This window comes from Mirounga leonina, unplaced genomic scaffold (genome assembly GCF_011800145.1).
Source record: "Mirounga leonina isolate KUSES-001 unplaced genomic scaffold, KU_Mleo_1.0 Mir_174, whole genome shotgun sequence".
NCBI classification, from domain to species: domain Eukaryota; kingdom Metazoa; phylum Chordata; class Mammalia; order Carnivora; family Phocidae; genus Mirounga; species Mirounga leonina.
The window spans coordinates 6,114,429-6,142,261 of record NW_023270451.1 but is presented as its reverse complement, the minus strand read 5'-3'; the positions used below and the strand labels follow the sequence as shown (position 1 = coordinate 6,142,261).

At 36.1% G+C, this 27,833-nt stretch overlaps 1 protein-coding gene across 2 annotated transcripts in view; it reads left to right on the top strand.

The window, feature by feature from the left end:
- Window positions 1-27,833, top strand: part of FAM185A (family with sequence similarity 185 member A) — a 70,763-nt gene that overhangs the window by 14,972 nt on the left and 27,958 nt on the right. For both annotated transcript variants that reach the window (XM_035020423.1, XM_035020422.1), the window contains exons 4-5: window positions 1,801-1,939; window positions 13,814-13,855. In XM_035020423.1, the coding sequence (XP_034876314.1) occupies window positions 1,801-1,939; window positions 13,814-13,855 (181 nt within the window). The remainder of the gene's footprint in view (window positions 1-1,800; window positions 1,940-13,813; window positions 13,856-27,833) is intronic.

Genomic DNA, 27,833 nt, shown 5'->3' with positions numbered 1-27,833 from the left:
GGATCGAGTCCCGCATCGGGCTCCCTGCTCGGCGGGGAGTCTGCTTCTCCCTCTGACCCTGCTCTCTCTCGTTCTCTCTCTCAAATAAATAAATAAAATCTTTTAAAAAAAAAAAAAAGTTACATACTTCAAATCTGGAGGGTGAAGTCATTCTGATTTGCTCCCCAGTGGGACCTGTGCGTGCTTTTCTTTCTCTTTTTTTGTACTTCTAAATTTTAGTATTCTTGAAACTCAGTTCTTATTAAATAGTATTTTGAATTTTTAACAGTTTTTGAAGCACATATTAGGAATGAATGACACTGGTGTTGTGCTGATGATGTGTTGAAGAACAATGATCTTTCTTTAAACCTGGGCAAAACTGTAACATGCCTTCCTGGTGACTCAGTTTTTGTCAACAATTTTATATAAACACTCACTTGATGCTTATAAAACACGTTTAAAATTTGATAGAGATGATTTGGAATCCTTAAGTAGATATCTTCATTTTACATTGTGCTCAATATTTGAAACAAATTCATGCTAAATTTTGATAGGGAAGCTTAGGAATAAATACAAAATTCTTTTCATTTTGTTCAATAGAAACCTATTTTATTACATTTAATGTGGAAAAATTGTAGAAATAATAGTGCATTCACTATATTAACAGATGACAGGAGAAAATCTGATAGTCCAAAAAAAAAAAAACCCAGATAAAATTAAAAACCTATTTTTAATTTCAGTTGTAACAACAAAACAAATTTGAAATAGAAGGGATATGATACAAAGGATCTAAAGGATATCTATAGCAAACATCTTAATGATGATGTTATACTGTAAGTTTTCCCTCTGAGAACAGGAATACGATTAGGTTGCTTACTATCTCATTGCTTTTGTTCACTGTTGAATTGGAGGCCTGAGCCAGATAGTTAGGCGGGACAGAGCAGGAAAAACAGTATTAATATAAGGATTGGGAAGGAAATAATAAAACTATCACTTGCAGGCAATACAAATTATGCATGTAGAAAGCTTCCTTAAATTCAGGTAAATTATTAGAGTTAGTAAGTGAGTTTAGTGAAGTTGTTGGATTTAAGAGCAAATACAAAAGCCAATTAAGATAAAATGAAGTTTAAAAAAAAGAGTTCTTTTATAATAGCATTTAGAAAATACCAAATAGGAATAAATGTAACAAAAGCTAAAGAATTCTATATAGAAAATATAAAACATTATTAAGAGAAATTAAAGAAGCTCTAAATAAACGAAGGAATTTAATGGGTCTATTCCATATTCCACAGACAATACACTGTTGCTCACAGGGAGCCAGGGAATTAAAGTCAGTAAAGTGATTGTGTACTGGGTAGTAACTTTTTAGGTAGTTGCCCACTAAATCTGTAGGTACCAGTTTGGCTTTTTACCAGTCTTTGTTTTATAATGAACTGATTTTTTTTTTATTATGTTTATCACCATACATTACATCATTAGTTTTTGATGTAGTGTTCCATGATTCATTGTGTATAGCACCCAGTGCTCCATTCAGTATGTGCCCTCTTTAAAACCCATCACCGGGCTAACCCATCCCCCCACCCCCATCCCCTCTAGAACCCTCAGTTTGTATCTCAGAGTCCATAGTCTCTCATAGTTCATATCCCCCTCCGATTTCCCCCCCTTCATTTTTCCCTTCCTGCTATCTTCTTTTTTTTTTTTTTAACATATAATGTATTATTTGTTTCAGAGGTACAGGTCTGTGATTCAACGGTCTTACACAATTCACAGCGCTCACCATAGCACATATAATGAACTGATTTTGAGTTTTTCTCTTAATAGACTGTGACCATAGATAAACTGCAAGGAAGTACTGTTAATATATCTGCTGAACATGGTTTGCTGGAAGCCAAGTATCTTTATACAGAATTGTCATTTCTGTCTTCTGCTGCTGGAGATATTACATTAGGAAGTGTTCATGGTAAGATGACAGAAGCCTAATACATCTCCATTCCATATAACATAAATTTCTAATTTCTCTGTAGTCGAAGAAGGATCTGCCCTCTAAATAATTAATGGCAGACTAATCATCTTTTTAAAAAAACATAAAGTGATTCATAAGCTATTTAATTTTACTTTGGCGAGAAATTAAATATGCTGTTATATTTGAAGGTAATAGTAATTGTGATTTTTAATGCATTTCCTTTTGTTATTTATTTAGTATTCTTTTTTTTTTTTTAAAGATTTTATTTATTTATTTGAGAGAGAGAGTGAGAGAGAGAAAGAGCACGAGAGGGGGGAGCAGGAGAGGGAGAAGCAGACTCCCCGCCGAGCAGGGAGCCCTATGCAGGACTCGATCCCGGGACTCCAGGATCATGACCTGAGCCGAAGGCAGTCGCCTAACCAACTGAGCCACCCAGGCGCCCCTGTTATTTATTTATTTATTTATTGCTCAGCTAGGCCTTGAATAGTTCTGGTAATTTGTAACTCTTCATATTTTAATAATGACTTTTATTTAGCATTGCATTTCTGTTAATGACAGTGAAAAGTACTGTACTTAATATATTGAGTAGCTTTTAGTAGAAAAGCAATTCCTTACCAAGTCAGATGTTGATTAACACCTATGATAAGAATAGCACTGTTCTTGGGCTCCTGGGTGGCTGAGTTGGTTGGGCGACTGCCTGAGGCTCAGGTCATGATCCTGGAGTCCCGGGATCGAGTCCTGCATTGGGCTCCCTGCTCAGCGGGGAATCTGCTCTCCCTCTCCTGCTACCCCCTCTTGTGCTCTCTCTCTCTCTCAAATAAATAAATAAAATCTTAAAAAAAAAAAAAGAATAGCACTGTTCTTTGCAGTGTTTTATACCATATTTACACTAAATCCATTGATGTTTAATTTCTTTTGCTTTCTTTTAAGTTAGATAAGAATTGACTTTGGTACAGTTTTCCATTAATAGCTTACATGATAGTAAACAGATGCACCTTTTTGAAGTATCCTCAACAAAACTCTAGGTCTCTTGATTTTGATTACTTAAAGTGCTGAAATGGAAAACAAATTGCTAGGGATAAAAGAATTCATTCCTTAGCCTTTGTAAAGCCTTTTGTATTTACTGACCTTTAATATGAAGTCAGATACCTTTCCTTGGGCGGTTTAAATTTGGGTCAGACCTAGATCCTCTTTGGGCTGTAGTCTCAGGTTGGGTTTCTTGAAAGCAGACTCTAAAATGGAAATTAGAGTGCAGCACATTTACTAAGGAGGTGTCTTGGGACCAACGCCATGCAAAGGAAGGAGGCCCAACTTCCACTGGAGAAGTTGGACTGTGATGCAGCCTCAGTAACCCCAAGGGGAGAGTTCTGAAGCTGGGATCATCCTCAGAATTGTCTCGAGTCAAGGTGAGGAAAGCTGGACCTTTATATCCCCAATCATTAGATGCAAGATGCCCCAGAAAGGAGTATGATCTTAGGCCAAGATGACTCTTTTCAGCGGAGGCAATTCCCTAAGAGGGCTGACAGCTGAGGGCTGTCTGCCAGCAGTACTCCCATGAGTTAGGAAAATAAGCCCTGAGGTATGGAGAAGTTCTAGATGATGAATTACAGAACTCACTGCAGTTATAGTTATTGATTCATTCAACACATATATTGACCACCTACTGTGTGCCAGATTTTCAGACACCAAGGATACATAGTTGGGCAGGAGTTGATCCCTATCCTTAAAGAACTCATGGTCTTCATTATTTGTAATACTGGTACAGCAATGAGAAGAAGTAAGGGAAGGGAAAATTTGATCCAGTTGCCACTGTTGAAAAGCTTCCCTGTTGTTCAACCCTGCTTTCCCCATCTGGTCTTTGGCCCACACTCTGCTTTAATTTTTCAGTAGTAGTAAGTTTGTAAAAGAGAGGTACATAAGAAACCCTCCTCATTTCTTAGTCACACCAGTGCCTGCCTACTTTTTAATAACCCTTCAGACAAGCCTAAGTTTCTTGCCTCTACCATGCACCCCTATTTCCATCCTTGTCCTAAGGGTGTCCTGATGGCATCCTTATCATTATATGAACATGCTACTGGAGTTTGGAGGTGGGATGGGTACAGAAGAATAGGTAATGTTCTAGCCCTACAGCCTAGTAGGTGAGAAGATCAGAGTCAGGGCTGGTGAAAGAAAGGAAGTCCCTATGTTCTAGCTACAGGGATTTTAGTAAGGAGAGGTATCTTCCAGGGATCATCCCAAGCTGGAACTTTGTATATATATTGCAGTGAATTCTTTGTTCTAAATGGTGATGGTCATCTAACATAAATTATATTTTGGCTATATTTAAACAAGCTGGCTTGGGAATCTTAAAACTTGTTTTACGGGGAAATATGTCACTACCTCTAAACATCTGACTTATAGAAAACAGATTTGGGAAATATATGCATTCTAAGACCTGCCTGTTCAGGATTTATTTAGTTTGGCTTCCTTTTTCTTAAGCAAGGCTTAAGCTGATTTTTTTTTCAAGTAGATTTTTTTTAACCCAACATACAGATGTTGTAAAAAGCCTTTTTTTTTTTTTTTTAACCACAAATATGATGGCAATACCTGTCTTTTGATAGATTTACCAAGTATATGAGTTTGGGGGTTTTGGTATTGGTAGGTGGATGGTTTGAAAGCAAGTTGAAAGCAAACATGTATTGAGGGCCTCAGTGGGCTAGCCCCTTTCACTTAATGGACAATTAGCTGTTTACAAAAGAAGAAAACAAAACTTAAAAATGTCTAATTGTTTGCTCTCAATTACAAGCTAATTAGTGGAAGAGCAAGGATTTGGTCCAGATTTCTTGACCTTCCAGGAGATGTTTAATGTGTTCCAACAAATCTGTGTAATGGCCAGGGTGAACCCAAATACCATCATTGCTTTGAGGGCTTCCTGGCATGCTCTAGAGATGTTTTCTCTAGGCAGACAGTGCTACGGCACAGATGGACTACTTCAGCAATGTTCTCTATTGTAAACTCCAGTTTCAGTGATACTTGTTATGCCTTATGACATCTGGCCAAAAATGTGGATGTTCTGTATAGTGGTCAGGTTCAGCTTAGCTCCATGGAGATATTTAGACATTCCATAAAAGTGCTGCTGCCGTCTTCAGTGTATGGTTTCTAAGGTTTCTATGAAAGGAAGAGAGAGCATGAAGTTTATATCTTGTTTATATTTTCTCTTTGTTTATATACCCTGATGGCAAACCAATACCCAACATAATGCTAAGTACTTAGAGGATGCCCAGTAAAAGGGATAATGAAAGCAGTAGTATGTCTTTTCTGACCTTCCAAATTGACCCTATGTGTAGAAAGGAAAAAATCTATCATGAATGTTTTTCCAAATGGAATTTTTAAGCATAGTTAACTATATTTTCTAGGTAAGAAAGTGTGTAAAGCTAATTGACTGGTAATAAGGTTGGTTGAATCATACCTATTAAGTATGTGTGCCTTCTAATGTAAAAGAAACTAGTTTATTCATGATCCAACAAATGTTCTCTACTGTTCTGGCACTGGCAATCTAATAGGAGAATAGGTAGTTGGATAGTTTGTGTTTAGGTATAAAATTTTGTAACAGTTTATTCTGTTGATTTTTTTCTAAATTATCAAAAATTAGATTCTATGTGAATTACATTTTATTATATTCTATTTGAATATTTATTTTAAAAGAATTCTATACATGTATATGTAAGATATACATATACGTATATGTATTCTACTAAATATGTTTTTAAAATAGAAATATGTGTAGTCTCCTCTTTTTTTCTAAGATTTTATTTATTTGACAGTGAGAGATACAGCGAGAGAGGGAACACAAGCAGGGGGAGTGGGAGAGGGAGAAGCAGGCTTCCTGCCGAGCAGGGAGCCCGATGCGGGGCTCGATCCCAGGACCCTGGGACCACGACCTGAGCCGAAGGCAGACGCTTAACGACTGAGCCACCCAGGCGCCCCTAGTCTCCTAACTCTTTAGAGAGAAACAGAAACTTCCTTGAAATGGTTTGCTGGGGTTGGTTTTTATTTATAATATAATTTAAACAATTAATGAGTTTTTAATATTTAGGCATACTCATGACCATTGTTTCAGCATTTTATATTTAACTTATGTTATTTGGAATAAGTGATTAATAAAAGTGCACTTTATTGCTTTTTTTTTTTTTAAGATTTTATTTATTTGACAGAGAGAGACACAGTGAGAGAGGGAATATAATCAGGAGGGGTGGGAGAGGGAGAAGCAGGCTTCCCGCCGAGCAGGGAGCCCGATGTGGGACTCGATCCCAGGACTCTGAGATCATGACCTGAGCCAAAGGCAGACGCTTAACGACTGAGCCACCCAGGCGCCCAAAAGTGCACTTTAAATGTTTAGATTCCCCATGTAACTTAGGGTCTTATGCTAGGTTCTTTGGGAATATACGTTGATAAATAAATTGCTGAGTATTCTCTTATTTTCTCTGTGCTTAACTACTTTGGATTTAGAAACTCACAGAAATAAAAGTTCCATTAGCTATACAAGCACAGTTGATAACTTTGATATCAGAATTTCATAAATAAATTCCCATTTTGCTTTAAGAAATGACATGTAGTCACTGGTGAATTTGTACATCTGCCATGTGAATTTAGGAAGTCAGAAATAATATAAAATTTCAAAAGAAAAGCTTTTGTTGGATTAAATGGAACTTTTCATGAAGTTCTTGAAAATGCTTTGTTTAAATTCTAGGATTTATTGTTAAGTCTGTAAGTTTTGCTTTGATTATCATTTTGACATATGATAATGTTATGTTAATGTTGACTCTGGACACTCCAAACTTTTTTATATAAATACTAGAAAGGAATTACTGCTTGCTTTGTGGTACAGACAGCATACATTTTTTTTTCAGGATTTAGACATGTGATACATGCAGTATTTGGACTCAGCTCCTTAGATGGACTTGGCTCTCTCTGTAAAGGTGATGCTGCCATTTTCATTGTGTGGCTTCCAAGCTTCCACCAAAGGAAGAGAGATCAGAGGTTGATGGGAAAAATTTCAGAAACTAAGCTGATTCTGCCATATATTTTTAGCCAGAATATTTTATTTTATTTTAGATTTATTTATTCGAGAGAGAGAGAAAGCATGTGTGTACGCACAGGGTTGAGGGGTGAGGGGCAGAGGGAGAGGGAGAGGGAAAGAGAGTCTCAAGCAGACACCCTACTGAGCGCGGAGCCTGAGGCAGGGTCAGTTTCACAACCCTGAGATCACCACCTGAGCCGAAACCAAGAGTTGGATGCCCAACCAACTGTGCCACCCAGGTGTCCCTAGCCAGAATATTTTAAATGACTCTATCAAATTGCAAGAGGCTGAGATTGAGAATTTAGCAGTATTCTAAGGCAGGAGAAAGCACATAAATATTAGTGGGCACTGGCAGTCTTTTTCATGTTTTATATTTATAATTGATCTTTCTCAAATTTCTATAAGTTCCTCCTTTTTTCCACCCCTTGGGGTATTCTCCAGGATTTCATCCTGTTTTATTGTTCCTTTGCTTCTTTCTTTTTCTTGGGCAGCTTATATACTTTTGAATCTTAACTACTATTACATTCTGATAATTCAGATTTATATCTCTAGCTCTGACTTCTGACTTACACATCCATCTGCTTGATAGATGTAGCTAATTGGATCTTTACAGGCATTTCAAACCCAACATTTCCAACTTCTTTTCTCTTACTTTTCCCCCTCCCTCAAACCTCATCCCTAATGTGTTTCTCCTCCTTTATTTACATTTGCAGTTCTGATATTACCATGTACCAAACTCCCCAAGCTAGAAATCTCGAAGTAATCCTAGATTCCTCTCTCTCACCTCCCACTCATCTAATTAATCACCAAGTTTAAGTAGATTTTATCACCTAAATATTTCTTCAATCTATCCCATCTTTTTCTTTCTAATTTCTACTATTCTATTTCAGATTGTTGTCATCTCTTGCTTCAACTCTGACAATAACTTTACTTCCAGTCTTGCTTTCTTCAAATCCATCCTCCTTACTGTAGCCTGTGGTGGTTTATGAGAAACGCACATTGAACATGGCATTCTCTTATTCAAACCTTTCCGATTGCCTGAATGATGTACCTAACTTTCCATTTCCCTCTTAGGACCCTATGCTTTCCCTTCCAGAATTACATAATCTCTTACTTTCCCATACATATCCTTACCTGTTTTATACTTTGGAGTCCTTGATCAGAGCCTTTGACTATACTGATCATTCTGTTGATAGTTTTCTTAAAATGCTTTTCCCACCTTTCTTTACCTCTTTGACTTTTAGTAATTTTTCAATACTCAGCTAAAGCATATTCTCCTCATCTCTGGCCTTCCATTGACCCATACATTTTTGCCTAATTATAAACTCCTCAAGAGCAAGGATCATGTTTTATTCATCTCTGTATTAGCATTTAGCATGTGGCTTACAAATAGCAAGTGCCTCCCTTCCTGCTCCCTGCCACCCCCCCAAATACAAAAAGAATTTAACCTTTAAGGATATTTGATTGCTCTGTTTGGATTGTTAGAATATATGTGCTTTTAAAACCATAATCAGATTTCTTTTAGTGAAGAAAAATAAACTAATGTTCATCTGTAATTGATAGCTTATTTTTTCTTCTGACCATACTAGAATGAAGAATTACTAGCTAAGAAAAGGAGTATATTTTCTCAAACACTAGGGTTTGTGGAGAAGTTGCATAACTTGAGAGTAGAGTAAGCACACATAGTTATTACAGACCACATGGCATGTGCTTTATTACCGAGAAGGCTTTTACGAAGATCCACTCCTCTCAAAGAGTTGATTTGCTTATTGTTTTTAGTGATTGGAGATGAAATAGGTAGAACCAAAATGTAGAAAACTGTGCCAGTAATGCCTATTTGGTTGAGTCCTTTTAAATATTCTGCCTTATTCCACAAAGTATTTAAAGTAAGAGGTCCATTTTGTATATTCTAACAACTTTGGAATATTTCTGTTTAGAGTTTTCTAAATATTTTGATACCAGCTGAAACTATATTTTTTGTATATTCCTTTAAAAGTTTAGCACTGGGGTGCCTGGGTGGCTCAATCGGTTAGGCGTCTGCCTTCAGCTCAGGTCATGATCCCAGGGTCCTGGGATCGAGCCCCGCATCAGGCTCCCTGCTCAGCGGGAAGCCTGCTTCTCCCTCTCCCACTCCCCCCACTTGTGTTCCCTCTCTCTCTGTGTCTCTCTCTGTCAAATAAATAAAATCTTTGAAAAAATAAAATAAAATAGAAGTTTAGCATTGACAAAAATATTTTGAAATATTCTTTATAAATATTCCTCATTTTCATAGTTTTTCTTGTTCCACTCTGCTTTTACTATATAGAATTCTTAACATTCAAAAGAGATGTAGTCTGAGACTCTAGGTGCCACTATAATATGAACTAGTCCTCATTCTTTAATAGATCTAAAACTTCTATCTTACGGCTGTAGGAACCATAACTTTCTTTGAGATCACTTTACTTTCATGATGAGCACTAATGAATGGCTTTTGAGAAAGACCATGTTTTCATTTAAAAAAATAGCAAATTTTTAGAGAATTCATTGAGACTAGTATAAGATAATAAAGCTCTTTTGCCTTGCTGAGTGAATGACTGGACTCACTAGCTAAATGACTGACTATAAAACTGTCATAGTTCTTTACTAATAGTTAAAAATCATAAAAATCAGTGGTCTACTTCATCTTATTTTTGAAATGTTCAGGAGGTAGAAGCAATAAAGAGAATTCTGAGTGGAAGTCCTGTTTTACACTAGATTAAACTCCCTAAAGCATGGTTTTCTTTCTTTCTTTTTTAAGATTTTATTTATTTGTCAGAGAGAGAGAGGGAGAGAGCACAAGCAGGGAGAGTGGCAGGCAGAGGGAGAAGCAGGCTCCCCGCTGAGCAAGGAGCTCGATGCAGGACTCGATCCCAGGACCCCGGGATCATGACCTGAGCTGAAGGCAGATGCTTAACTCACTGAGCCACCCAGGTGCTCCTGAAGAATGGTTTTCTTATTGTTATCCATCTTAAAATTCTTCACTGACTCTTTCAATTTAGGATGATAAAGTCAGTAGACTAGCACCCCATGGTTCTTCTACAGGTTGCTCTTCACTTGTTTTTCCAAACTAAATTTGAACATTTAAAAATCATTCAAATCAATAAAAAAAAAAATCATTTAAAAAATAATGTTGACTATGTACTGGGTACTGTACTACGCTTTTAGGATAAAATGCTAAATAAGAAACCATGATCCCCATCCTCATAGACTTGTCTAATTGCTTCAGTTTAACTGATTTGTATGATTTAAACCTAGCATGTGTAGTTCTGCCTTTTTACCTTTGTTTATGTAATTCTTTTTCCCAGAAAATCCTTCCCTCAACATATTCAAATTTTATCCATATTTCAAATCTCAGCTCTGGTGATATCTCTACTATGACTATTCTCCTTGTTCATATCAGGTCATTTTAGTCTCTTCTGAATGGCCGTGGCGACTAATACATATTGTTTGCTTATGACTTTCACTTATAATTATTTATAAATACTAAATTTTAACTTTTCATGTGTGTATTTCCCCAGATATCCTATAAGGCTTTGGATGGCCAGGCTGTCTCTGGCCCCTCCCCCAAATGATTCCTGTCCCTCCCACATGCAGAATACACTCCCTTCCTTCCAAGTTTCCTAAAAGTCTCATCCCATTATGCACCACATCACAGTCCAGAATCTCTTCATCAAAATCAGATTAAGGTGTATGTGAGGCTCTTCAAGTATAGTTGCTTAAGTACAATTCCTCAAGAACAATTTCTCTGAATTTGAAGACCTGTGACCTAAAGAGACATGTTATCTAGCCCCCCTCCCACCCCCATGCATACCACCTATACACCCAACATACACTGATGGGACAGGTATAGGATAATTGCTATAGACTTTCCTGTTCAAAAGTGGGAAAATGAGAGGCACAAAGGGGTCACCAGTCCATAGTGATTTTGAAATTTGGGTGAGCAAACATTGGAGTTTCCTTGATTATATCAAAAGGCCTGGGAATAATTCTTTAGGGTTTCAGGCTTTGCCCTCTGAGTTTTTGTCCTCCCTTTGAGTCATTCTTCCTTTTTCATGAAATATTTCATGTGTTTGCATCTGAGTGGTTTTCTCAGTCTGCTTCCTGACAGTAGAATTTTGGAAGCCCAGTGGTCTCTTTACTTTGTACTGTAACTGTTCCTTTCAGTTCAGTTTAGCAGTGTTTGCTGTTGTTATTCTCTCAAAAATTTTGTCCGCCTCCTCTGAATCCTGTTGGGGTTTATTCCATAAGATAAAAGCCACATCTAAGAATCTCTTTAAAAAATGTGGACTTCTACAGAGATATTGAGGTAAAATGTACTCAAGCTTTCTAGAGTGTCTTTTGTTTGAGAGGATCTATGAAACACACCTTTAATCTTTTTAAAGGACTTTTTGTATAATTGATTAGTGCTGTGAAGTACCACTCTTGATCTTTCTGGGGTCTTAAAAAGAGGTTTTGCAGTCACCCCTCAGCTTCATTTTTAGACCATGTACTGCCAATGCCCTGGATTCAAACTTTGTTGGGAAGCTAGTCCTGACTTTAACATCTTTTGCCATCTTGAGAAGCTGAGAATTTTCAAAACTATGTGTGTCTTGGTTTTGTTTGTTTGTTTGTTTAACAGTCCTTTCTTTAGTTTATCTCTCTTCTTTTGCATTTTACAGTAAGTGGCAAAAAAAAAAATAGGTAGCACTCACAACACTTTAACTTTGCTTGGAAATCTTAGTTAAATCACTTAAATGTTCGTTAAGGTACATTTCCTAGTTTCCACATTACTGAAGATAATGGCATTGTTAAGTTTCTACAACTACTTAACAAGAATCCTCCTCTCTCCAATTTCCAAAAACATTTTCCTCACTTCCTCTTGAGCCCTTGTGGGAAGAATACTCAAAGTCCAGCTTTCTCCTAACAGTCTGTTCAAGGCAATTTAAGCTTTCTGTAACATGTTCCTCAAAATCTCTCTAACCTCTACCCACTGCCAAGTTCCAAAGCTACTCCTACATTTTTAGGTATTTATTATGGCAGTACCCCACTTTCATCTTTCAACATCTATACTAGTTACTTCTTCCTGTGTAACAAATTACCTCAAAACTTAGCAGCTGAAAGCAACAAACATTTATTGTCTTATAGTTCGAATGGGTCAGGAATCTTGGTGTGGCTTAACTGGCTCCTCTGCCTCAAGACCTCTTATGAGGTTGTTATGAAAGTGTCAGCTGAGGCTGTGGGGTCCATTTGAAGGTTCCACCAAAGGACAGTCGGCTTCCTAGCTCATTCCTGTGGTTATTGGCAGAATTCAGGCCAGATCCTGTTGGCTAGAGGCCTTTTTTAGTTCCTTCCTAGTGGGCTTCTTTCATAGGGCAGTTGACAACATGGCTAGCTGGCTTCCCTCAGAGCAGAAGAGGGCTAGCAAGACAGAAACCAGAATCTTTTTGTAACCTAATTTTGGAAGCAACATCCCATCACTTTTGCCTTATTTTCTGTGTTAAAAGCAAATTATTAGGTACAGCCTATACATAATGGGAGGAAATTATACACGACATGAATACCAGGAGGCAGGGATCATTGAAAGCCATCTTAGAAGCTATGTGATCTTTGGCCACTAATTGCATGTGATGCTGAATCTGCATTTATTGGATTTGAAAATTGGAAGAGAGTGTCTAGAGCACACCAGTGAAATAATATTTACATAACACATTTAAAAGAATCTTTACAACCTTGTAACTTACTGAGACTTGAAAATAATTTTAGGAGCTTAATTTCTCCATACAAACCAAGTTTTATTCCTACACAAATGTACCCTTTGTTCATATCCTCAAATGAAGTATGATGGAATATAAGACTTTTAGAGGGATTTTTGCAATCAAAGTACATCTAACTGTTGAACAAATGAATCAAGTGTTTTGTTTGCTTTTGCTCAGGTACTTATACATGTCAGTATTTACAGGGATGCAAGAAATTAAGTAAATGAGTCCACTTACCCTAGATTATTTCTGAGATAAAAGCTATTCCTTTACTTTTTAATGTAGTTTTGGAATGATGGTAGAAGAGGCAACATTGCTTACATTTTCAGTGCAGTAAACATAGGTAGTATGGGTCTAGGAGTAATTCTACAAACAAATACACATATGAAGAAAAATCCTACTAATTTTGGTATTAGAGGAAAGGGGGCTGGGGAGAATGGTTGCAATATCCTATTCTTGTCCTGGAAAAGTATATTTTCATCAAAAGACAGGAACCTCTGAAGCCTTTTTCTTTGCTAGTCATACTTCAATGTGTTCATTATTCCTGCCCCAAACTCTGTAACTCTTGGCACAGAAACTACTTTAATAGACATGGCAGAGTGACCTGAAAAACAACAGTAATAACTTTTTTCCATAGATTATTTTAGTGTTAGTTGGTTCAAAATTTGGTTTTCAGTGATCTGATAAATATAGTGATGTTTATGTTGAAAATACATTTAAGTAAGTACATTTAAGTAACTTTTTCATTTATGGGTTATAGAAGTATCATTTTTCTTTCATGTTTCACAGAAAGTATGGTGGTTTGTTTTGTAGTTATGCTAGAGAAGCTTAAGGTGGAATAGAGGAAGAGAGTTTGTATAGATGACTAAAGCTTGTTATTTCAGAGTTGCAGCTAAATCTCTTACTAGATTTGTAATACTGAGAAAATTTGCCAACAACAATAACAATGTTATTAAATAATATTATGGATCTCCAACCATGTTTTAGAATACTATATAACAGTTTCTTTCTAAATTATCCCTAATATATAAAATTGTCTTTTTTTTTTTTCTTTTACAGGTAATATAACATTACAAAGCAAGATGGGTAATATCACAGTAGGTATGTACTAAGCTGCTGGTTGGTAAATTTTGCATCCTTTAAAAAATAGCTATATTTGTGATATTTTATTAGGGTAAATAAAATCTGAAGTTTAGCTGATGAACCCGATAGGATTCTGATATGCAAGTCAAATATAGGTAGACCCAATGTATGAATACATAAAATTATTTCTGGAAATTCATTGACTCATCATCCTATAAATGTCTAATTATAGATTTGGTATCAGTAAAGTTTGAATTCTGATTTCATCACTTTCTATACATGGGCTAATTACATAACTTCCCTGTGCTTCCATTTCCACATCTGAAAGAAATAGTAGTTAAGTACCTATCATATAGGGTTATTGGAAGAAGTGAGGTCATATATATAAAGTACTTTAGCACAGTGTCTGACATATGGTAAAGATTGAATAAATAATAGTCATTTTTATTATTGTTCTAATTCTAAGCCAGAACTAATAGTGGCTAATGGTACCTTAGACCTCATCACTACATGTGATGCTGTGCCTGTGGTAGAAAAAGTTCAGATTTCCAAATAGTTTAGATAGAGTTTTTCTCTGTCCCAAGTAGCACCTGCTTACCTATTAGGCAAAGGCGCATTCTAAACCCTGAGAGTGGTGGTGGTTTTTAGGCCTTAGAGGGTTGGGGGTGGGGATGGGAAACTAAGATCTTTGTGGGGAAGCTGTGGCTTATTGCCAGTACGAACGCCCAGGGCCTCCTGGCTTTGTCCTTTTGATGTTTTACATTTTTCCTTTCTTTGTACTGATTGAAACAGTGAACATGTTCAATAGTCCTTTTCACCATCATTCCTGAATTTTCTGGCTTAAAGTAATATCTTTTTAAAAATTTTCAAGAGATTGAAACATTTTTGTTCAGTGAGAGATTAAGTTGAAAATAAAGGCTTCTTAAGTGATAGTTTTAAATCATATTAACTAAGACATGACAGAAGGATTTACCTGTTTCCGGTGGGAAATCAAGCTTACTGTTGACTGTTCAGGCCATTTCATCAGAGGACTCATCTAGGGATGGTAAGGGAAATTTCTAGTGTGAGCAAAAAGGTACAGTGGTGAGAAGCTGAGCTCTCTGGGGAGAGAAAATGCTAGACATGGGCAGAATTTGTAGCAATAAGGCAAGGGAGGAAAAGGAGGAGAATGTTGCAAATTGGGAGGCACAGGGAATTTCACTACCAACTAGAAGGCCCTTTAGGCAGATATGAATTTGAGGAATACTTGTAATATGATATAATACAATAATGCTAGTGTTATTCTTGGATGTAAATATGGGAACATAAATGGAAAACCATTCTCTCTAAAATTGGAAATAAATGGTTATTTATCCATACTGGAAAAGAATCGTAATAGCAGTAATGTATATATTTGAAGATGGTTTCAAATTCTGTATGAATGATTAACATTATGAATTCTTTTTAATTTTCTATATGAACTTTTTCTTTTTCCCACTGTTAAGTACTAGAGGGATTTTCAGACAAAATGTTTTTTTTTTTCTTAGATAAATCTCTGTCCACTCAAAGAAAATGACCTGAGTCCACTGTTAAGAAAATTATAAGGGTGCCTGGGTGGCTCAGTCGATTGAACGTCCAACTCTTGGTTTTGGCTCGGGTGGTGATCCTTAGGGTCGTAGGATAGAGCCCTGTGTTGGGCTCCGTGGTTGGCAGGGAATCTGCTTGGAGAGTCTTTCCCTCTGCCTCTCCCCTCACTTACATGTGTGCATGCTCTCTCTCTCTCTTGCTCGCTCTCTCTCAAATGAATAAATAAATCTTAAAAAAAAAAGAAAGAAATATAATTGACCACAATTATAGAAGTAGTTAATGACCTTTATAATTTTCTTTAGCAAAACATAAATTGTGTCAGTAGTTTTAGGTTCTTAAAAATCCACAAATATGTGAAGGTAAATAAAGGTTGAATTCTTATTTTATAAACATGGTTGATAAATTTGGGGTATTATTTTGGAAGAATCTCTTAAAATAAGAGAAAATGTATGCATTTGTTAAGTTACCATATTTTGATCTGTTGTAGTATGGAAAAACATGGACTTTAGAAGTAGATTTGACTGTGAATTTTGGTCCTACCACCTATTAGCTGTGTGACTCTGATCAAATTAGCCTCTCTGAGTTTGCATTTTTACACATAAAATGGATACCACTTATATACACAAGGTTGTGAAGATATTAAATAACGTAGTACTAATAGCCTACTGTTGACCAGAGGCCTTAACCAATAATACAAGCTGTCAATTAACACATATTTTCTATGTTATATATATTAAATACTGTATTATTATAATAAAGTAAGCAAGAGAAAAGAAATGTTAAGAAAATCATAAGGAAGAGAAAATAGATGTATAGTACGGTACTGTATATTTGTGCAAAAAAATCCACTTATGAGTGGACTCAACAGTTCAAACCTGTGTTGTTCAAGGGTCAGCGGTCTAAAGTACAGCCCAATGAATGATAGTTATTCAATAAACTATCCTTCTCTTTCCTCTTCCGGTTTATTATCTATAATATAAAACTAGTAAGCCACTATGTTTTAACCTTAATTGTGAAGGAAATATTCATTTCATATATTCCTTTATTTCTTTCAATATCTCTATTAAGACTTTGGAAGAAAGATATAAATTACGTCTCTACTGCTCTCAACATTGTGTTAATGTTTGAAAACAATCTTGAGTATAGCAGTAATTAGTCAACATCTGTTTATTGAGTACCTACTCTCTATCAGGAACTCTTTTAGGTACTAGGGAATATTATGATCAACAAGACATAGTCTCCATGCTCACCTTTGGCCTGAGAGGAAAGACAATAAGCATGTAAATAACCAAAGGTAACTTCAGATTGTGCAATGAATAAGTAAGAGAGGGAAATGGGATAGAGAGTAGGGAAAAGAAAGCTACTGCATTTAGCAATCAGGGAGGGTCTGAAGAAGGGATATTTGAACTAAAGCCAGAATAATGGGAAAGAGGCTCATAAAATTCTGGATGCAAAGCTCCCCAGATAGAGGAAAAGCCAGTGTAAGCCCTGAAAATGGAATGAATCTACATTTTCAAGGTATAGAAGGAGAACTTGGGGAGAGTCGTGGGAGATGAGCTAAGTGAGGGCTAGATCATAGGACTTTATAGACATTGTAAGAATAGGGACTTAATTCCAACTACAACAGGTGTTAGCAGGGGAGTAATATATAATTTACATTTTAAAAGAGCAACCAAGATGTTGTTCTGTAATGTACCAAAGGGTGTAGAAGTTGAAGCAGGCAAATAGAAAGCTTAATTTGTTTATTCTGTTGATGGATACCTGGGCTGTGTCTAGTTTTTGGCAATTGTAAACAAATTTTCTATGAACGTTCTTAGACAAGTCATTTTATGGAGAGCTATGGATTATATATATATATGTATATAAAATATACATATGTATATATAAAAATACATACACATTTATATGTATGTATTTTTCTCCTCTAGGGTAAATGCCTAGGAATAGAATTGCTGATTTGAGTATGCATGATAAACTACCAGTCTTTTCCCCAAAGTTATATTTTACACTTCATTCTATAGTGTATGAGAATTCTAATTGTTCCACATCCTCACCAACATTTTTATTATCAGTCTTTTAATTTTACCCATTCTGGTGTGTGTACAGTGGTTTTCCTGTGGTATAATTTACATTTCCCTGGTGACTAATGATGTTCAGTACTTTTTCATGTGCTTATTGGTTATTAGTATATCTTTCTTTTTGAAGTTTTGTTCAGATCTTTTGCCCATTTATTTTTCAATTGGATTATTTGTCTTTTTATTATTGAATTGGAGGAGTTGTTTATATATTCTGGGAACAACCCTTTGTCAGATATTGTGTTTCCATATTTCCGCTCAGTCTGTGGCTTGCCTGTTCATTTTCTTAATAGTGTATTTTGATGGAAAGATTTCTATTTTGATGAAGTCTGATTTACCGATTATTTTTATGGTTACTGATTTCTGTGTCCTGAGAAATCTTTGTTCTGCCTTCAATCATAAAGCTGTTCTCTTGTTTTCCTCTAGCACCTTTACAATTTTTGCTTTCACCTTTGATCTATCTCTAATTTTTTGTGTTTAGTGTGAGTTAGGAATCAAGATTTTTTTCCCCATATGGATGTTCTAGTTATTACATCACCATTTGTTGAAAAATCTTTCATTCTCCAATGTATTATTTCAGCATCTTTGTCTAAAATCAAGTGACTATATAAGTTAATAGATATTTTATTATTGTATTAATACTTTCTGTTTTATCTGGTTTTACATTTGGTAAGTGGTATTTTCAAGAAATTTGTCTATTTTATCAAATTGTCAAATTTGTTCACATAATGTCGTGCAAAGTATTCCCTTATACTCCTTTTTATGCCTATAGGTTGTATAGGGCTTTCTTTTTTTTTTTTTTTTTTAAGGTTTTATTTATTTATTTGACAGAGAGAGACACAGCGAGAGAGGGAACACAAGCAGAGGGAGTGCGAGAGAGAGAAGCAGGTTTCCCGCCGAGCAGGGAGCCCGATGCGGGGCTCGATCCCAGGACCCTGGGACCATGACCTGAGCCGAAGGCAGACGCTTAACTACTGAGCCACCCAGGCGCCCTGTATAGGGATACTTCTTTCCTCTTCATTCCTGATATTGATACTTGTATTCTCTTTTTCTTGATTAATACAGCTAGACTTTATAATTTTGCTAATTGTTTCAAAGAATCAACTTTTCACTTAGTATCTCTATTGTTCTAATGTACTGATTGATTTCTTCTCTTTATTATGTTCTTTTATTTACTTTGAGTTTCCTTGCTCTTCTTTTTCTAGCTTCTTCAGGTAAAACATTAGGTCATTGATTGTAGACTTTTTTTTTTTATTTGGGGGATTTTCTTTGTTAATATTAGCATTTAAATTACAAGTCTGTTAAAAGCAGTGTATTCCCCACATTTTGAAATGTTGCAATTTTTTTTTCTTCTATAATTTGGCTATTGTAAATAATGCTTCAGTAAACATAGGGGTGCATATATACCTTTTAATTAGTGTTTTTTAATTAAGTTTTTATTCTAATTCCAGTGTAGTTAACATGTAGTGTTAAATTAGTTTCACCTGTACAATATAGTGATTTAACAATTTCATACATCACCCAGTACTCATCATGACAAGGGCCCTCAATTTCCATGACCTATTTCACCCATACCTCCACAGACCTCCCCTCTGGTAACCATCAGTTTGTTCTCTATAATGAAGAGTCTATTTCTTGGTTTGTCTCTTTTTTTTTTTTTCTTTACCTAGGTCCATGTATGGATCCAACATAGATCCATCCTTGTTGCAAGTGGCAAGATTTCTTTAATAAGTTTTATGTCTCCCCTCTTGTTAGCATCAGTTTGTTCTGTATAGTTAAGAGTCTGTTTTTACATGTCTTTTTTCTTTGTTTCTTTTTTTTTTTGTCTAAATTCCACATATGAGTGAAATCATCTATTTGTCTTTCTCTGACTGACTTATCTCACTTAGCATAATACTCTTTAGCTCCAACCATGTTGTTGCAAATGGTAAGATTTCATTCTTTTTTATGGTTGGATAATATTCTATTGTATACCATATCTTCTTTATCCATCCGTCGATGGACATTTGGGTTGCTTCCATGATTTAGCTTCTGTAAATAATGCTGCACTAAACACGGGGATGTGTAGTGTGTATATATCCCTTAGAATTAGTGTTTTCATATTCTTTGGGTAAATACCTACTAGTGTGATTGATGGATCATATAGTAGCTCTATTTTTAATTTTTTGAGGAACCTCTGCACTGTCTTCCACAGTGCCTGCACCAGTTTGCATTCCCACTGACAGTGCAAGAGAGTTCCTTTTTCTCTATATCCTCACCATTACTTGTTGTTTCTTGTGTTTTTTATTTTAGCCATTCTGACAGGTATGAGGTGATTATCTCATTGTGCTTTTGATTTGCATTTTCTTGATAATGATGTTGAGCGTCTTTTCATGTGTCCGGTGGCCATCTGGATGTCTTGTTTGAAGAAGTGTCTGTTCATGTCTTCTGCCCATTTTTAATGGACAGAAGAATGGATTATTTGTGTTTTTGGTGTTGAATTGTAGAAGTTCTCTATATATTTTGGATACTAACTCTTTATTGGGTAAGTCATTTGCAAATATCTTCTCTCATTCAGTAGGTTGCCATTTAGTTTTATTGGTTGTTTCCTTTGCTGTGCAGAAGCTTTTTATTTTGATGTAGTCCCAATAATTTAATTTTTTATTATTTCCCTTGCCTCAGGAGACATATCTACAAAAATGTTGCTACAGCTGACGTGAGAGAAATTACTGCTTGTGCTCCCTTCTAGGATTTTCATGGTTTCAGGTCTTACATTTAGGTCTTTCATTCATTTGGAATTTGTTTTTGTGTTTGGTGTAAGAAAGTGGTCCGATTTCATTCTTTTGCATGTAGCTGTCCTGTTTTCTCAACACCATTTACTGAAGAGACTGTATTTTTCCCATCGGATATTCTTTCTAGTTTTGTTGAAGATTAATTGGCTGTATAATTGTGGGTTTATGTCTGGGCTTTCTATTCTGTTCCATTGATCTATGTGTCTGTTTTTGTGCCAGTACCATACTATTTGATTACTACAGATTTGTAATATAACTTAAAGTCTAGAATTGTGATACCTGAAGTTTTGCTTTTCTTTTTAAAGACTGTTTGGCTTTACTAGGGGTCTTTTGTGGTTCCATACATATTTTAGGATTTTTTGTTCTAGTTCTATGAAATGTTGCATTTTTAAAAATCATCCTTTAGAGGATTTTTAATTTTACTTTTCACTTCTTCTTTGATCCATAGAAGTCTGTTATTGAATTTTCATATATTTAAGATTTTTATAGATCTCTTATTTTATTGATTTCTAATTAAATTCCATTCTGGTCAGAGAAAATACTTTGTGTGATTTCAGGGTTGTTGTTGTTTTTACATTTATTGCAATTTATTTTATCACCCAGCATATGGTTTTATTTTGTAAATTTTCATATCACATGCCTTTGAAATGAGTGTATAATATAATAAATTATTTTTGTTGTTTAGTTCTATGAGTTGCTGAGAGAGAAGTGTCAAATTTTTCAATGAATTCTGTCAGCTTTCATTTAGCTTTTGAATCCCTGTTATTTATGATATTCATATTCATGATTGTTATGGTTTCCTGATGAATTAACCCTTTTGTCATTATAAAATGCCCTGCTTTATCTCAAGTAATACTCTGTCCTGAATTAACTTCATCTAATGATAAAAACACTCTTCCCTTCTTATGCTTAATATTAGTAATAATAAAAGCACTCTTGCCTTCTTATGCTTAATGTTAGCATGGTATATTTTTCTATTCATTTACTCTCAATCTATCTTTATGTTTAAAAAGCATCTTTTGTAAACAACATGGTTGGCACTTACCTTTTAAAGTTCATTTTGCAAAATCTTTGTCTTTTAATTGGAGGGTGTAGTCCATTAACATTTAATATAATTATTGATATGGTTGGATATGGATATACCACTTTATTTTATTTTGTCTCTTCTATTTTTTGTTCTTTTTCTTCTTTTTGCATTAATTCAATGTATTTCAGAATTCATTTTAATTTTCCTTTTGACTTTTTAGCTATACCTTTTTGCATTACTTTTTAGCAGTTTCTAGTGATTTCAGTGTAGAAACTTAACTTTTCACAGTCTATTTAGAATTAATATTATGCCACTTCATATTATGTCAAATAGATTCATTTACGTACTCCTGTCCTTTGTAGTATAGGTTGTCTTAACACCAACATAAATTATAAATCCTTTAATATACTGATATTTTTGCTTTATATTATCACATATAATATCATGTATTTTTTTTTAAGATTTTATTTATCTATTTGTCAGAGAGACAGCACAGCAGGGGGAGCAGCAGGCAGAGGAAGAAGCAGGCTCCCTGTTGAGCAAGGAGCCCAATGCAGGACTTTTTTTTTTTTTTTTTAAGATTTTATTTATTTGACAGAGAGAGGCACAGTGAGAGGGGGACACAAGCAGGGGGAGTGGTAAAGGGAGAAGCAGGCTTCCCTCTGAGCAGAGAGCCCAATGCGGGGCTCAATCCCAGGACCCTGGGATCATGACCTGAGCCAAAGGCAGACACTTAATGACTGAGCCACCCAGGCGTGCCCCCCCGCCCCGCCCAATGCAGGACTTTATTCCAGGACCCTGAGATCATGACCTGAGTTGAAGGCAGATGCTTAACCAACTGAGCCACCCAGGCGTCCCTATCACATGTATCTTAAAGAATTTAAGAGGGAAAATAATTTTTTTCCTAGTATTCTATTTCCTAGATATATTTACCATTTCCAGTATTCTTCATTTCTTCCTGAAGATAAGAGTTTACTACTGGTATCATTTCCTTAGCATTTGTTATAGTCTAGGTCTGCTAACAACGAATTCTCTTAGTTTTCTTTAATCTAAAAATGTCTTTATTTTTGCCTTCTTGGGTTTGCTTGTTTGTTGTTTGTTTTTCTTAGAGAGGGAGGGGCTGAAGGAGAAGGAGAGAGAGAATCTTAAGAGGCTCCATGGCTAGCATGGAGCTCAACGCAGAGCTTGATCTCACAACCCTGAGATCATGACCTGATTCAAAGTCAAGAGTCAGGGGGCACCCAGGTGGCTCAGTCGGTTAAGCATCTGCTTTCAGCTGGAATCATGATCCCAGGGTCCTGGGATTGAGCCCCGCATCGGGCTCCCTGCTCAGCAGGAAGCCTGCTTCTCCCTCTCCCGCTCCCCCTGCTTGTTTTCCCTCTCTCGCTGTGTCTCTCTGTCAAATAAATAAATAAATAAAAATAAAAATAAAAAAAAAGTCAAGAGTCAGAGCCTTAACCAACTGAGCCACCCAAGTGCCCTATTTTGTCTTCTTTTTGAAGAATATTATCACTGGGTACATAATTCTCAGTTGGCTGATTTTTTTTTTAAGTATAAATAAAATATAAATCCAGATAAAAGACAAGTAACAAACTAGAAAGTTATCTGATATATATCCATACACACACATAGGGGTGTGTGTGTATGCGTTTATGACAAATGAAAATAAAAGGAACACTCAGTGACAACATGGACAAACATGAACAAGCAGTTCACAAGAGAAATAACTAGTACACATATATAATATTGTTCCTCTTTTTTTTTTTTAAAGATTTTATTTATTTATTTGACAGCAGCAGAGGGAGAGGGAGAAGCAGAGTCCCCACTGAGCAGGGAGCCCAATGCGGGGCTCAATCCCAGGGTCCTGGGATCATGACCTGAGCCAAAGACAGACACTTGACTGACGGAGCCACCTAGGCACCCCTTGACATTTTATTAAACGAAAAAAACAAAATAAAACATTGTACTGTTATTTCATATGTGTACACTTATAGTGAGTATTAAATCAGAAAAGGTAAGGAGGGAAAAGAGGAGAGGGCAGAGCACAGCAAAAATTATCCAAAACTTGAATTCAAAGTTGTTTGGGTCCTGTTATAGGTTTTTTACTTTGAATATATCTGGACCTAAAAGTTACTAATATGTGGAAATACATCCCATTTCTGCTGACACCCGGAGCAGGAGATATCATACAATTTTTCAAGAACCCACTTGTGCTCCTTTATAAGCAAACAAACACTGCTAATTTTTTGTTTAATAGGAACATACAGCTTAGGAGGTTAAACAAACAAAAATGTGGTGACATAATCTAAGCAAGTCCTCAAAGTCCTAGTTATATACTTGATAATGTGCTATTTCTCACTTTAATAAATCTGGTGGAAGCATCTCTATTACCCCTAGAAAATAGTGAACAGTCAGGGTCAGTGAAAAGTTAGAACTGCCCTAAGACAACTTTTTTCATTTCTATAAGCAAGAATTTAATATCTATCTGTATACTACTAAGGCCTTAGGAAAAGAACTAATTTCAGTAAATTGGTAAATCTCTTTGTCTTAAACAGAATTAAATTTTACTTTTTGGAGGGAGGAGAGCGGGGGAGAGCTTATTTCCTCAAACCAAGATGTTTTGCTCTAGGAGTCTGCAGACTTTGTCTGTAAAGAGCCAGATATTAAGTATTTTTGTCTCTGGGCCACACAGTCTATCTCTACTATGCAACTCTCTCATTTTAACACAAAGCAGTCATTGACAGTACACAAACAAATGGATGTGTCTATGTTTCAGTAAAACTTCATTAATAAAAATAGGAGGGTGGCTGTAGTTTGCCATCCCTGCTATAGAGCCTAAAAACCATTGTTGTCATGAGTCTGGTGAAATTTTGGATATGATGCCTTAATCCCAAAGGCGATAAGCATAATGTTTATTTGAAGTTTCTTAATGCTTGGCTTGTGTTTTTCATAAAAGGTTTGCCGGAGAAAGTTGAAGGCTACTCTGCCATGATAACCTAATTAAAGTCTACTGAGTAACTTGGATTTTGAGGAATTGAGATTAGCAAAAGCAAGTTAGTTATAAAGAAATAAAAAGTGATTTGTAGGAATTTGAGAGGAAATTTATTAGAATAGCAGAGGCTTCAAAATATTGGAATGGGTGTTGAGAAAAAGTTATATAATATTATCAAGTTTAGAATATTAGAATCATCACTTGAGATGATTTAGGTATTGTTCTATCTGATTTCAAGAAAATTTTTCCCATGATTCTTTTATTAAGAAGAATATTTATAATTCAGGTAAAAGGAGTTTAGATAATATAATTGATCAGGTTCTTAAGTAATCTCATCAGTCATTTGGATGTTGTATACACATTATAATCTACCTCCCCAAACCCTGTTCTTCCTAATTTCCATAACACTCTCTCTCAGAAGCTGAGTGCTATAAAAAATTTGATTGTGTATATCAAAACCATGATTTTCCTTGGACTCATATTTTAAAAAATAATGTCTTTTTTCTGGAATTACCAGATCATCCATTTAAAATGAGTCAACAGGGGCACCTGGGTAGCTCAGTCAGTTGGGCACCTGACTCTTGGTTCTGGCTCAGGTCATGATCTCATGGGTCATGCAATAGAGGCCCCCGTTGGATCTGCCCTCAGTGTGGAGTCTGCTTGAAGATTCTCAACCTCTGCCTCTCCCACCGCTCATGAGTGTGCTCTCTCTCTCTCTCAAATAATTAAATAAATCTTTAAAAATAAAATGAGACAACAGTAGAAAGCAAAGCTTGGTAATAGATAACAGTAGGATTGGATTACTAATAGAGTTGCTTACCTAGCTTTACTTTCTCTGCCCTATGTTGCCTCTTCTGGAAGGCACTGCCAGAAGCTATGTACTGCTAATTTTATCTTTAAAAAAAGAATATCTTCATGTTTGGAGCAGAAGGTGGGGTGGCTTGCCTTGTGTGTCCCTCGTAAGCCCAGCTTCCTAATATTCCCTCCTAATACAGAATACCTAGGCAGGATACTTAGAAAACTTTACTTAAAATGACCTTACAGTTCTGCATTTGCAAATCCTTTATGTCCTGTTTGTGAAATCGGTTCCTTGTTCTTGTAATTAGTGTAGTTTTGGAAGTGTAGGAATTAAGTTGCAGAAATGAAGAAATATCTTTTGTGTTGCTGTTCCTTACTATCTACATGTTGAAACGAAGTAAAATGGTAAAAATTCAGAAGAACTTTCTGAACATGTTTGCCTGATTTAAAAGAATTATCCCTTTATCTGAAAGTTTAGAATTCTAACCTTTCAAGTAGTTGTTATTCTCTGCTGTAAGCTAAATGTATATTACAAATATCTCAGTTTTTCATTGTATGTGGTGATTAGCTAGTAGTTAACATCAGTTTTTTCTCTATTGTATGTATGATTTTCGAGGATAACTCAGTGGTCTCTATGAGACCAACCAGATCCTTGTCCAAAATTGATTTTTTTTTATTTCATTATGTTAATCACCATACATTACATCATTAGTTTTTGATGTAGTATTCCATGATTCACTGTTTGAATATAACACCCAGTGCTCCATTCAGTACGTGCCCTCTTTAATACCCATCATCAGGCTAACCCATCCCCCCACCCCCTCCTCTCTAGAACCCTCAGTTTGTTTTTCAGAGTCCATAGTCTCTCATGGTTCGTCTACCTCTCCAATTTCCCCCCTTCATGTTTCCCTTCCTACTGTCTTCTTCTTTTTTTTTTTGATATAATATATTATTTGTTTCAGAGGTACAGGTCTGTGATTCAACAGTCTTACACAATTCACAGCGCTCACCATAGCACATACCCTCCCCAATGTGCATCACCCAGCCACCCCATCCCTCCCACCCCCCACCACTCCAGCAACCCTGTTTGTTTCCTGAGATTAAGAATTCCTCATATCAGTGAGATCATATGATATACATATTTCTCTGATTGACTTATTTTGCTCAGCATAATACCCTCCAGTTCCATCCACGTTGTTGCAAATGGCAAGATTTCATTCCGTTTGATGGCTGCATAATATTCCATTGTATATAGATATACCACATCTTCTTTATCCATTCATCTGTAGATGGACGTCTTGGCTCTTTCTATAGTTTGGCTATTGTGGACATTGCTGCTATAAACATTGGGGTGCACGTACCCCTTTAGGTCCCTACATTTGTATCTTTGGGGTAAATACCCAGTAGTGCAGTTGCTGGTTCGTACGGTAGCTCTATTTTCAACTTTTTGAGGAACCTCCATACTGTTTTCCAGAGTGGCTGCACCAGCTTGCATTCCCACCAACGGTGTAGGAGGGTTCCCCTTTCTCCGCATCCCTGCCAACATCTGTCATTTCCTGACTTGTTAATTTTAGCCATCCTGACTGGTGTGAGGTGGTATCTCATTGAGGTTTTGATTTGGATTTCCCTGATGCCGAGCGATGTTGAGCACTTTTTCATGTGTCTGTTGGCCATTTGGATGTCTTCTTTGGAAAAATGTCTATTCATGTCTTCTGCCCATTTCTTGATTGGATTCTTTGTTCTTTGGGTGTTGAGTTTGATAAGTTCTTTATAGATTTTGGATACTAGCCCTTTGTCTGATATGTCATTTGCAAATATCTTCTCCCATTCTGTAGGTTGTCTTTTGGTTTTGTCAACTGTCTCTTTTGCTATGCAAAAGCTTTTTATCTTGATGAAGTACCAATAGTTCATTTTTGCCCTTGCTTCCCTTGCCTTTGGCGATGTTTCTAGGAAGAAGTTGCTGCAGCTGAGGTTGAAGAGGTTGCTGCCTGTGTTCTCCTCTAGGATTTTGATGGACTCCTGTCTCACATTTAGGTCTTTCAACCATTTGGAGTCTATTTTTGTGTGTGGGGTAAGGAAATGGTCCAGTTTCATTCTTCTGCCTGTGGCTGTCCAATTTTCCCAACACCATTTGTTGAAGAGACTGTCTTTTTTCCATTGGACAGTCTTTCCTGCTATGTTGAAGATTAGTTGACCATAGAGTTGAGGGTCCATTTCTGGGCTCTCTATTCTGTTCCATTGATCTATGTGTCTGTTTCTGTGCCAGTACCATACTGTCTTGATGATGACAGCTTTCTAATAGAGCTGGAAGTCCGGACTTGTGATGCCACTGGCTTTGGTTTTCTTTTTCAACATTCCTCTGGCTATTTGGGGTCTTTTCTGGTTCCATACAAATTTTAGGATTATTCGTTCCATTTCTTTGAAAAAAGTGGATGGTATTTTGATAGGGATTGCTTTAAATGTGTAGATTGCTCTAGGTAGCATTGATATCTTCACAATATTTGTTCTTCCAATTCATGAGCATGGAACATTTTTCCATTTCTTTGTGTCTTCCTCAATTTCTTTCATGAGTATTTTATAGTTTTCTGAGTACAGATTCTTTGCCTCTTTGGTTAGATTTATTCTTAGGTATCTTATGGTTTTGGGTGCAATTGTAAATGGGATCGAGTCCTTAATTTCTCATTCTTCTGTCTTGTTGTTGGTGTATAGAAATGCCACTGACTTCTGTGCATTGATTTTATATCCTGCCACTTTACTGAATTCCTGT